At 43.5% G+C, this 12,539-nt stretch overlaps 1 protein-coding gene across 3 annotated transcripts in view; it reads right to left on the bottom strand.

Annotated features, from left to right (window-relative positions):
• EPS8 (epidermal growth factor receptor pathway substrate 8) overlaps positions 1-12,539 on the bottom strand; it is a 176,593-nt gene that overhangs the window by 41,861 nt on the left and 122,193 nt on the right. For 2 of the 3 annotated variants that reach the window (XM_054988159.1, XM_054988162.1), the window contains exons 7-10: positions 7,069-7,151; positions 6,341-6,477; positions 5,093-5,166; positions 2,069-2,195 (exon numbers count right to left, since the gene is read on the bottom strand). In XM_054988159.1, the coding sequence (XP_054844134.1) occupies positions 2,069-2,195; positions 5,093-5,166; positions 6,341-6,477; positions 7,069-7,151 (421 nt within the window). The remainder of the gene's footprint in view (positions 1-2,068; positions 2,196-5,092; positions 5,167-6,340; positions 6,478-7,068; positions 7,152-12,539) is intronic. The other variant, XM_054988160.1, reaches the window with a different exon arrangement.

Genomic DNA, 12,539 nt, shown 5'->3' with positions numbered 1-12,539 from the left:
ATCTCTCAGTGTGGAGAAGATCTCTCAGTGTCCACACAGTGACACTGAGAGATCTCTGTCTTTTGGTGCTACACCTCTGAAGATTCCAGTCACAGCTGCTGGTGAAACGTCAGGAACTACAATGCCAAGACCACGGCCATACAGCCCGGAAAATCCACAACAACCACCTAACGTACAATTAATTATTCCACTACTTTATAGATTCAAACCATTACAGTATTATATGGATTTTAGTCCTGAAACCCTTTGGGTATATCTTTTAGAGGATAGTCAGAGAACTGTATCTTATGCAGTTGCAAAATTCTGTGTGACAGCACTCAGGAAGCGGAATCACTTAACGAAGGAAATGTCAATTGCTGGATATAAGATATTATTGAAATAGTTTACAAGGGAGGAGGTCGTTAAAGTTCAGATGGTCAAATGGGCAATAAATTGTAATAGGGAAATTTCAATGGAAGCTTGGGAAAAGGTATGGAAAAATGTAGTTAAAATCTCAGCATCTACCACTGTGCGTGAAAACGTTTATAAAATGATGTATAGATGGTATTTAACACTGAAGAAGTTGGCCAATGGTAATAGCCAGATGTCTGATAAATGTTGGAAATGTAAACAGCATGAAGGTTCATTCTATCATATGTGGTGGACTTGTGATAAGGCAAAGCAGTTCTGGGGGGATATAGTAAAAGTTATGTCGGATATTTTACAAAGGAATATAAATAAAACCCCGGAATTGCTGTTATTATGTATGAACCTAGAAGATTTTGATAAAATGGACAGAGTTATGGTGTTTTATATGATTATGGTGGCTAGAATGTGTTATGCACAGTTGTGGAAGACTCAGGAGATACCATCTATGGAAGATTGGATTCTGAAAGTTTTGAATACGGCAGAAATGGACAAGTTAACAAGGAAATTGAAAGAACAAGAAGAATTGGACTATACATCAAGCTGGGAAAAATTTAAGAAATATGTGTAGAAAAAGTGGGACATGAAGGGGAAATTGTGGTCTCTGGATAATTAAAGGGGAGATAGAAACTTACTTAAGGTCAAAAAGGGGTATATTTTACTGTATCTTATTGGATTAGTATAGAGTTATAGTATCATAGTATTAAAAAGTTAAGAGTGAGATAGTATATTTATAGGGGAGTATAAGTTTGAGTAATAAGGTTGAATAGGTTATAGGGAGTATATGTGAAATATAGATAATATGTATTTAAGGAATAGTATGTTACACATATATATGTATCTTTTTTTTAGTTAGTATATGTACTTATTATATACTTATATAATCTTTATATTTTTAATTAAGATAAGTAATATTAAGTGTAGATAGTTAAGATAAGTAAATAGATTAGATTAGTATGTATAATATAGATATACATTATAGACTTTAAGAATTTATATGATATACTTTTTAGCTTAAGTTGGGTATGGAAAACTGCTGGGAGTCACCAGAAAAAGGGCGGGGAGAAGGATGGGGAAAATGTTATGGGGTAGAAAATGATAATGATTTTTATGTGTATGTTTGTGAACCCATCCAATAAAAATTAAAAAAAAGAAAAGAAATGTCAATTGCTGGGAAGTGAATTAATGAAGTGAGTATATATAAAATCATCTTTTATGTATTTGTCCATTTTAAGTATTTAAAAACCGTTCTTTTTAATCTGTACTTAACTTGGCTGGTCTTGCGACCATAATAAATGATTGATTGATTGATTGATTGATTGATTGATTGAAAACAAAGTAACATAAAAATAAAGACACGAACGCATGAAGCTGCCCCATACCGAACCAGAACTTTGAGCCATCAAGATCACTATTTGCTCGGATTGGGAGCAGCTCTCCCAGGCCTCGGTCACAAGTGATACACATCACCTATTCCTGATTCTTTCAACTGGGACCTTCTGCATGCCAAGCAGATTCTCTTCTTCTGAGCTACGGCCCCTTCCGTACCTGAAAAGGGATGACTTCTGAACTGGAGCAGACCTGAATGAAGGGACCACAGCAGCTAAGGACCGAAATGTCTGTTAGAAAGCCACTCCAGGGAATAGAGCTGACCGTTCCTTACCGCCAGGACCTTTCTTTTTATTCTTCTTGGTTTTCTTCCTTTTTGAAAGCTCAGCAAACGCTTCGGCTGCTTTTTGAAGTTTGGTGACAAAATACTCAATATCGTCCAAGATGTGGTTTAGAATTTGCTACGGCAAAAAACATTCACACACACACACACGAGTTCAGAAATGTCAGGGTCTCCACCCAAGCTGTAGCAGAGTTAGTCATTAAAATAAAATTAGAGAGCGTTCAAGAGATGACCAGAACATTCACAACACCGGAAATGACACACACTAAAATGCATAAAGCTGACATTTCCGCAGAGCTTGAGAGTATATTTTATTCTGTTTTTCAAAGTAATCGTCATTAAAAAGCTCTTACTCAAATCGGAGATTATTAAAATCCCGGAAATAACAAACATTACTTGGGCATGTTCGTGCTCCCACACAGGGACTCGGCTGAAACATAATTCTGCCTATGGTGCTACCGAGAGGTATTTTTTTCTCTAGCCAACTTTGTCTTCAAATGCCTTGCTATTGTGAAGTGCTCAAACTATTAATAGTTGGCATTCAGGGTTCTTGCATTCTGGGGTGCAAGAAGCCTTCTGAATCACTTGAATGAAAGAGGCTTTAGTGCTCAGCGTGAGAGGCAAAGAAGGGCCTAAGGTAGACCTAGATCTATAATATGGCTGAGTAACTATATGACGTGTTCCTCAACTAAACGGGAGCTGCTGCACACTTGCATTGGCCATAGCTATACTAGTGTTATGCCAGCATTCTCCCATAAACACAAAGTACAGAAGGCAGATGTACGTCCCTGAACATGCAGTGGACGTGTGCCCAGGAGTCAGGCAAACAGAACTCCCGGCAAGTACCCACAGGGGGTTTAAGGGCATGCAACTATCCTACACATTATATGTTGACTGATGGAAATATGAGTTATTGCACTACCCTAAAAGGCCTGGGACCAGGATAAGTGAACACCACTGCCCATATAACCCAACCTGCCATTCAAGACCTAGATTATAGGGCTGGTCTATGGGCCTCCACCTTTGGAAATATGGTGGGTGGCAACCACTGGCAAGGCCTTTTCTGTGGTGGTGCCCCAGCTACAGAATGTCCTGCCCCCGACACTTTGCATGATGCCTCTTCTATCAGATTTTAAGTGAAAGCTTTTTTTTTTTAATTGCCCCTTTACTAGTGCATTTTGTTTTGGTTTTTATGCCCTCTTTATAAGATGAGATTCTTGCTTAGTCTCTCTGGAAGTGTTCTTGGCACATTCTTTCTTTTCATTGAGTTCTTTGACGTTACTTCAAATATTGTTGGAGAGACAGCAAATAAATATCCTTAAACATAAAAGGCAAACCATGTTCCCGATGACTCACCTCTTATCCCTGAGCACGGGCAGAATGCAGGGATAAGAACTTAGTTGGCCAGCAACAGGGTTTGCCTTCCTGGCACCTTGGGGCTTCTGGAGGCCTGGAAGTCCCGGCAGTGCAGGCAAGATGGGCATGCCCCACCAAAGCTGCAATTGCGGGGTGGACAGTGGAGGGCATGCCTCGTTTGCCTGCTCTGCCCCCAAAACTGCGATCAAGGGGCAGGCGGTGGAAGACATGCCTCACTTGCCCGCCCTGTCCCCTCAAGCCACAATTGAGGCAGATGTGGGCAGGGGGTGGGCAGTGGAGGACATGCCTTGCTCGCCTGCCTTGCCCCCCAAAGCCACAATGGGGGTGCGGGGATGGGAGGGTGCGCAGCAGTGGGTATGCTGCCCTGCCCCCCCTTCCCTTGCCCCAGATCAGGTTGCTGGGGAGGGGGCAATGCCCGGCCCGAATGAACTGCCCTTCCCCCCGCCCCAGATTGGGGCACGAGGAAACACCTGGGCCTGCTGCCCTGTCCTCCTTCCCCTGCCCCCGATCAGGGTACTGGGGAGGGGGCAATGCCTGGCCACCCTGCCCTCCCCTCTCCATGATCGGAGTGTGGAGGAGGTGTCCATGCCTGGCCCGGCCACCCTGCCCTGCCCTGGCCAGGATCAGGGTGTGGGGGAGGCAGCAATTGCCAGCCTGGCCCTCCTGCCTTTTCTAGAGCTCACTGTATTTTTTGCCACAACAGGCTTTGTTGCTAGTTTTAAATAAATGTCAAAGGCTACCTGGTAGGACAGGATACACCTCTGGGCCCAGCAGCAAGTCTTACCTGGGGGGAGGTAGGATGGGACCAGGGGCAGGAGAGTGCAGCCAGAGTAGCCTCAACAGCGAGGCAGCCTGCCACAGAGAGGCTCAGAAGGAGTGGAAGTAGCAGGTGAGCCAGGACAAGGCAGGGCGTGGCAATGGAGAAGAGGAGCAAACGGGCCTGTGGAAAATTGCTACCTGACCCCAAGAACTAACCACTGATGTAACCCTTCCTGCCCTCTCCCTCATGATCTGCCCAAGTTCACAGAATCAGCATTGCTGTCAGATGACCATCTAGCCTCTGCTTAAAAACTTCCAAAGAAGGAGAGCCCATCACCTCCCAAGGAAGTCTGTTCCACTGAGGGACTGCTCTAACTGTCAAGAAGTTCTTCCCAATATTTAGCTGAAAGCACTTTTGATTTAATTTCAAGCCGTTGGTTCTGGTCTGACCTTCTGGGGTAGCGGAAAACAAATCCACACCATTCTCTATGTGACAGCCCTTCAAGTACTTGGAGGTGGTTATCCTATCACCTCTCAGTCATCTCCTCTCGAGGCTAAACATTCCTAGCTCCTTCAACCTTTCCTCACAGGACTCCTATGAGGACATATCCTCACAGGATATGATGTTCCCCAGAGAGGTATCACAATAAATAACAACAAACAAATTACTACTGCAATCTAAAATGCAAAGTGATCCTTGGGAAATGCAACTGCAAGGGTGTTTGGTATCTGTGAATTTGCTTCCACTTTGCAGGATTGTTGGACAGGCAACCCCTCATTATTTAATTAGAAAAGCCACCATTCCCAAAAGCCACCATTCAAAACCACATAAAGTTTCAGCAAAACAAGAGATTTAAAGGCAGCTCTGCTTCTACTCACAACATCTCGGTCAATTCTGGCTGCCATCATTTCAGCTGTTTCTTCATGTTCATGGAACTGTCTTGGTTTTTCATCTAAGAGAAGGGAGAAAACACGCAAAATGAACGTGTGCATGAATGTACAATGTTTATAACATTCAAACGTGGCACATGGAATCACAATTCCAAAAATAGAAGGAATGACCCTTCTAGGATCCTGTGCCGAACAAAATGCATGGGAAGAAATATGAGATTTATCATAAATAATAATAATAACATTTGATTTATATACCGCCCTTCAGGACAACTTAATGCTCACGCAGAATGATTTACAAAGCATGTTATTATCATCATCCCATCTACCTCCCATCTTCAAAGAAGATTCAAACTACAACAGAGATATAAAAAAAAATCTCTTAGATTGGATGTCATTATTTACAATGCCTGAAGTCTTTATAATAACTATTTTGAACATAAGAGTATCTATTTTAGCCGCCAAACTTCCTTGAAAAGTCAGTGAAAGCTGATAGTCCACCAAAAAAATTAGGAGCCCATCTCCACAAGTTATATTTTACTGGCAGTTTGAAAGAAAGGGAAAAAGTTAGTTTGACTCCCATTTACAAATTCTTTACTGAGTGGTCACTTGAAAGTAATTATAAACACTACCAGCGACTATGAAAATAACTGTTTATATGCCTGCAGAGTCCATTTAGACATATCTAGAGATCTGTGTTAGCTATGACTGCACAGGAGTGCAGACTATGGAAAGAACATGGTGCAGAATTCATCCTCCTGGATATTTGTGTATGTTCTTTTATTTAAAACACATACACAAATTTCTAGTATTGCAAGTATGAGTGTGAAGCAAATGCCTATTGAAATCTCAAAAATCAGGGAAATGTGACTGAGATGATTCCCTAGTGGTTGAGGGCGGGGGGTACGATTACATGCCCCCTGTTCTCCTCTACTGTCAGCTAAACCAGAACAAATTACAGAAGAGAAACTACGGAAAATAAAGCGAAAACACATTATTTGCTCAATTTGAATCATTTACATAAGAAGGAGAATTTAGCTTGTTCAGGTGAAGAATTTTCTTTTTAAACGCAGAGTCCGTAATGTTTCGATCTCTCACTAGGAGGGTTTATCATTTGATTAGTCAGGCTGCAAGATGTGGCTAGTAGGCCCCGCGGCCACGGATATGACAAGCCTACCCCACAGCACTGTTACTCTGTGATGTGAAAGGTTATCACAACATTGCAGCAACACTCACAATCTCCTTGTTCCGCTGCCCAAGCAGACCAGGCCGCTACCCGGCTTCTGACGTCCACCTGCGTGACAGTACCTGGGGGAACAGGAGCCGGCGCTTTGGGAGGCGGAGGGATAGAGCTGTCAGCTTTGGAAATCATCCTAGGAAGCAGACAAAACAAACCAAAATCGGACCAAAGAAAAACCTTTTCTTTCCCTCCAATGATTTATTAGCAAGGAAAAATGCCTTGTACGCCGACGCTTCAGACGCCTGTCATCTTTTCCTCAGTGACAAGTACATTCAGCCTACATGGCAAGGTGCCTTGTAAATAAATTATAAACATGTTATCAGAAGAGAAGCCTTCCAAGCAAACAGAATATTATGTATTTTCAAACCCCAAACAACGTTAGAAGCTTCATACAACCGTGCTTCTCAGAGTACAAAAAAAAAATGAAATGAAATAAAATAATGCATATATTTTCCTATAAAAATTTTAACAATAGAATACTGGCCCCCCCTTACAAAGTCCCAAGAAATAGCAAAGATACAATTTCACTAAGATGTGGAAGAAGTTGAAGCCTGTAACAACTGACAGGTTTTTTTAAAAAAGAGCTAGAAGCCAATATGGAAAGAGACTGAGGACTAAGACAAAAATTTAAGGGCGGTGGTGGAATAGGACACTTTGGCTCAGGTGACACCCCCGGTGCCTGACTTTCCTACACACTGTTTGCAAATCCAAAGCAAAGTTTTACCTGAGTGTCTCAAGTCTCCTCTTTGGTTTTGCCCCTTTGCTGTCGCTGATTGCGCTTTCAATATCTTCATGGATAAAGTTAGCCTGCGCAGAAGAAATTCGACAAGAATCAGACACCTTCAGGAATGCGTATAGGAGGTTCTCCCTCAGTTAAAGAACCTTTAGCCAACCGGCTAAGCGTTTGCTGATGGAATACAAATAACACCAGTAGTTGTGCAAGGAAAGACAATCTGGTTACTTATATAAATACAGAAAATTAGACACACATTTATTTCTTTATATCCCATTTTCTCCACCGTGAGGACCCAGAGCAGCTTCCAATACAAAAAATACAACAGAAACAAGCAGAAGGGGGAAGACTCCTAAGCAAAGAACAGGTAGTGCCAGATCTCCCACCTTGCTCTAAGTTATAATCCTCCAGGTAGGAGCCAAAGGACAAGATCCGCTCATGTTCCTGACCTTAAGTACTTGCAAGCAGAGGAGAAACAAACTGAAGACAGGTCTTAACTACGGACACCTAGCAGGCTCTTCCCTGCTTCTTCCCCAGCCATCTTTCCTGCGGGGAACCCAAGCATTTTATCCCCACAACAGCTCTGTGATATATTGTAGGCTTCGAGTGGTCCAAGGTTAGCCAGGGTGGTTCTCAAAAGAACGGGCGTTTGAACCCAGGTGTCCCTGGCTTAAGGGGGGGGGCACTTGGCTCTCCTGTTTGTTTTTGTATCATTTACTCTGTTTCTAAGCCTGATCTTGTCAGATTTTGGAAGCTAAGCAGGGTCGGCCTTGGTTAGTAATTGGATGGGAGATCTCCAATGAAGACCAGGGTTGCAGAGGCAGGCAATGGCAAACCACCTCTTTTAGTCTCTTGTCCTGAAAACCGCACCAGGGGTCACTATAAGTCAACTGTGATTTGACAGCACTCTCCACCACGCCACTCTGTTTCTGCTAATCACTGGAAGGGGCAAAGTAGCACAGGAGGCACTGATGTTCCATCTACCAATGCCTTCAAATTCAATTCAGCCATCTCTTTGGCTTCCAAAACGCCCTGTGCAATGCCCACACACTGCAATGGCCCTAAGGTAAAGATCTGCCATTGGAAATCCCTGGGCTCAGTCTACACATCTCTGAGGGGGATCATCTCTCCTCTCTTCCATTTACTAGCTCAAATGCAAACAGTCAGGTATGGCAGTCAGGTATTTGTGGCACTGGATCTTAGGAGTGGGCCATTTGGGAGGAGACAGACATCGTGCCTTTGCTTACCATCCTCCTTCTCACAGTGGACCATCTGAGAAAATTAGCCACTGACTAAGGTCCTCAGGCGTAAGTAGGCAAATTAAGTCCCAAGAGCCAGATCTGGCCCACGTGGACTTTTCAACAGTCCTAAAGCAGCCAAACTATTTGTCAGGATCATTAGTCTGGCAGACAGCAGCATCAGTTAACGGGCTAGTGCCCCCTGCCAACTAACTCAAAGGCCATTAAGAACAGGAAAGCGAGAGACACTGAGGTCTACCCACTTTTGAGGGTTCTGAGTCAGGATGCTGGTTCTTCCAGGTTTCCGGCACTGCTGTCCAATTTAGAGCTCTTCAAAGCCTCTAGAGACTCCGGTGCAGCTTTTAGGCTGGGGAAAAACCTTCCCATCGTTGCCTTAAAAATGACCCCACCCACATCTACAACCCCTTCAAACATCTGATCATCCATATAATTCTTCTCCTCACAGAGCTCGATTACACCATTACAACATGCACGTCACTCAGCGCTCAAAATTGCTTATGTGGTAACCACCTCACAAATGATTCGAGTCCAGGGACGTTATAAAGACCGCAAGATTTCCAGGGTATAAGCTTTCGAGGGTCAGAACTCCCTCCTTCATATACCTTTCAGGCTACCCACCTGCAACTAACTCAAAAAGATTATTGTAAATGGAGTGAAGAATATTTATGGATGCTGGATGGAAAGAAGAAAGAAAGGGGGGGGTGTATTCTGCACACACCAAGCTCTCCATCTCCAAGTAAATATAAAACAGCTGCTCTGAAAATCAGTGAAGAGAATCTGCCAACGTTAGTCAGTGTTCTTCACACTTCCCTGGAAGCCAAAACTATCACTTTCTCATCCAAGTCTTGCACACTCAGGCAAAAAAAAAAAAAAGTCACGTTCCAAAGGGTGATTCTAACTGAAGGCTTTTAAAAGCATCATTCCATATGGCTCAATGAAAGCAAGATGCTGAAACAAGATTGTGCATTTTTGGTCTTCTCTTGTTCACAGGTGATGTCAGGGTGTTTCAGACTTTCCTCCTTTGGAGAATAGTTTCATATCAGCTATCCTGCTCAGGAAACTTCCGTGCACATTTAGGGGCATGACCTAAAGGCAATACCTTCATTGTTTGAAACGTGTGATCTTTCCCTTTAAAAATACTAATTGCCAGGGCTTTTTTTCAGGGAAAAGAGGTGGCGGAACTCAGTGGGTTGCCCTCAGAGAAAATGGTCACATGGCTGGTGGCCCTGCCCCCTCCATCTCCAGTGGCACAGAGGGCGATCTAAACTCTCCTGTGTCTGGAGATGAGGGGGCGGGACCACCAGCCATGTGACCATTTTCAAGAGGTTCCGGAACTCCGTTCCACCGCGTTCCCGCTGAAAAAAAGCCCTGCTAATTGCAATGCAGAGTGCCTAGTTTTGATTAGCAAACCCAAGCGGAGGTTAAATTCTCCCCTTCTCTCAAGCTGCCTGCAACTGAGGCAGACTACTGGTCCATCCACATCAGTATTGTGTTGTCAGACCACCAGCAGCTCTCTAGGATCTCAGATCAGTCTGAAACATCATGTACTACTTGATCTTTTTAACTAGAGACACCCGGGATTGAACTCAGGACCTTCCGCAGACAAAAGAGATGCTCTCCCTCTGAGCCATGATCCCACTGCTATCCGAATTGTGGCTATGAAGATGTGCAGTTTTCTCTTTAACAGAGTGATAGAGACCTGTGGTTTCTGTTGCATCTTTCTTCAGCCCTCAAAGGAACTGGCCAAGTCGGTTGCGCTGCTCTGTTACCTTCAATGAACTGCGGTCCCCGCCTGTACGCTATAGGGATAGATCAATAGTGGCGGGTAAGTTGTCCTACAGGAGAACTTACCTTCTTTTCTCAGTGAAACATGCCTGGAACATGGCTTTCTGGAACACAGTTCAAAAGCCATTCTGCTATGTCAACTTCATTAGCTCGTTCATAGCTGTGCCTATGGAGAATCATACTGAGAGATCTCTAACAGTGGGATTTAAGTTTCTGTAAGAAGCTGCCGAGAGCCTTCTTTGGTGGCCTATTGATTTGATGTCAAAAGTTTTATTCAGACATGGGTCCACTGTGGAAATTCTACATACACCAGAGTAGAAGGAGGAGCCATGGTCTTTTGTGCATGCGTCACCTCACCACACATAGAAAACTTCATGCAGATCATGGCCTATGTAATTTGCCCACCCCACCCCCTTTTTTTCTTTAGCGTGGCTGACTTGTACACACAAACATAAGACACACTACACATTTTAGATTAATTTCTTTTAAAGTAAGCCATGGTCCATACTATTTTAGGCATAGTGAAGACAATACGTGTGCACAAACCTGAGACCATGCATCTCCACATATAGAACATAATGTAACACAAATTTCAAATTAAAGTCTTGTTGATTTTGTATTTTGAAATCCACATTCTCATTATTTTCTTCCAAAAATTTCATTTCTGAGATGAAAGTATGACACGTGCCATGCCGGTGTAAGAAGTTGATTTTGTCCTGAACAAATGCAACAGGAGCAGTGTCCAGGTTGGGTGGGCTGCTAGATAAACAGTATTAGGATAGTTTTGGGTGGGTAGCCAAGCTTGAATGCAGCAGGATAGCAAGATTCAAGTCCAGTAGCACCTTAAAGACCAACAAGATTTCCAGGTATAAGCTTTTGTTAGTCAGGCTCCTTGGCAAAAGGAACTTGATTCTCAAAAGCTTATACCCTGAAAATATTGTGTTATTAATCTGCAGGGCTTTTTTTCTGGGAAAAGAGGTGGTGGAACTCAGTGATGGAACTCAGGACCACACAATGATGCCACTTCGGGTCAGCTGGAACAAGGGGGGAGTTTTTTTAGTTTAAATTGCCCTCCGTGAAAATGGTCACATGGCTGGTGGCCCCGCCCCCTGATCTCCAGACAGAGGGGAGTAGCTGGAGCGGCACGAAGGGTAATCTAAACTCCCCTCTGTCTGGAGATCAGGGGGCGGGGCCACCGGCCATGTGACCATTTTCAAGAGGTGCCGGAACTCTGTTCCACCGCGCTCCTGCTGAAAAAAAGCCCTGTTAATATGTAAGCTCAGACTCCCAGATCCAGCATGTTTATCATGTGAAAACTCTAGGATCATGGTGAGTTGTACCCACAGATCAATCACCACTGCTAACTCTTTCATTTCAACCACAATGATTTCCAATTTCACATGTTCAGCTGTGAGTCATCAAGGGATGTCCATAAGTAGTTCTTGGAGTTGTTTTAAAGTTTCCTTCCAAGTTTTTCTGTCACTTCCACAACAGGCATAATAGCTTGTGTTTGTGTTATGTGCCATCAAGTTGCCTCCAACCTATGGCGATCCTATGAATGAAAGACCTCCAAAACGTCCCATCATTAACAGACTTGCTCAGATCCTGCAAGCTGGAGGACGTGGCTTCTTTTATTGAGTCAAGCCATCTCGTTTTAGGTCTTCCTCTTTTTCTACTGCCTTCCACTTTTCCTAGCATTATTGACTTGGAAAAGTGGAAGGCGGTAGGAAAAGAGGAAGACCTAAAATGAGATGGATTGACTCAATAAAAGAAGCCGTGTATCTTAGTTGGCTTTTTAAAAAGTAGGCAAATTCACAGTATGCCAGACTACCAGCCAACATTCGATTTATAAACCGTCCTTCAGGACATCTTAATGCCCACTCAGAACGGTTTACAAAGTATGCCATTATTATCCCCACAACAAAACACCCTGTGAGGTGGGTGGGGCTGAGAGAGCTCCAGAGAGCTGTGACTAGTGAAGAAGTGAGGAATCAAACCCGGGTCTCCAGATTAGAGTCCCGTGCTCTTAACCACTACACCAAACTGGCACCAAACTATTGTCCATGATCACTAAACGGAACACTAAACGGAACCTCCAGGTACAGAGGCCATAAACCCCCTGAATTCCAGATGTTGTGGAATTCTAGACATTGCTGAAGAGTGCCTAAAAGTACCTGGTTGGCCACTGTTAGAAACAAAATACAGTGGAACCAGAGGAACCCTAGATCTGATGCAAGGAAGCTCATTTTTAGTGTCACAGTAAAACACCAACAAGAAACAGACACATTTGCATTAATGAAATTGTTTGCAAGAAAGATGAGGAAGTTCACACTCAGATTATGATCTCCAAATATATTGTAGCTCTGACATATTCTTGGCCAGCTTCCTTTCCCCTGTCCTAGGAAAAAAAGATTCTGG

The sequence above is a fragment of the Eublepharis macularius genome, chromosome 9, assembly GCF_028583425.1.
Source record: "Eublepharis macularius isolate TG4126 chromosome 9, MPM_Emac_v1.0, whole genome shotgun sequence".
In the NCBI taxonomy this organism is placed as follows: domain Eukaryota; kingdom Metazoa; phylum Chordata; class Lepidosauria; order Squamata; family Eublepharidae; genus Eublepharis; species Eublepharis macularius.
The sequence above is the reverse complement of the archived record's forward strand: the minus strand, read 5'-3'. Positions and strand labels throughout refer to the sequence as shown.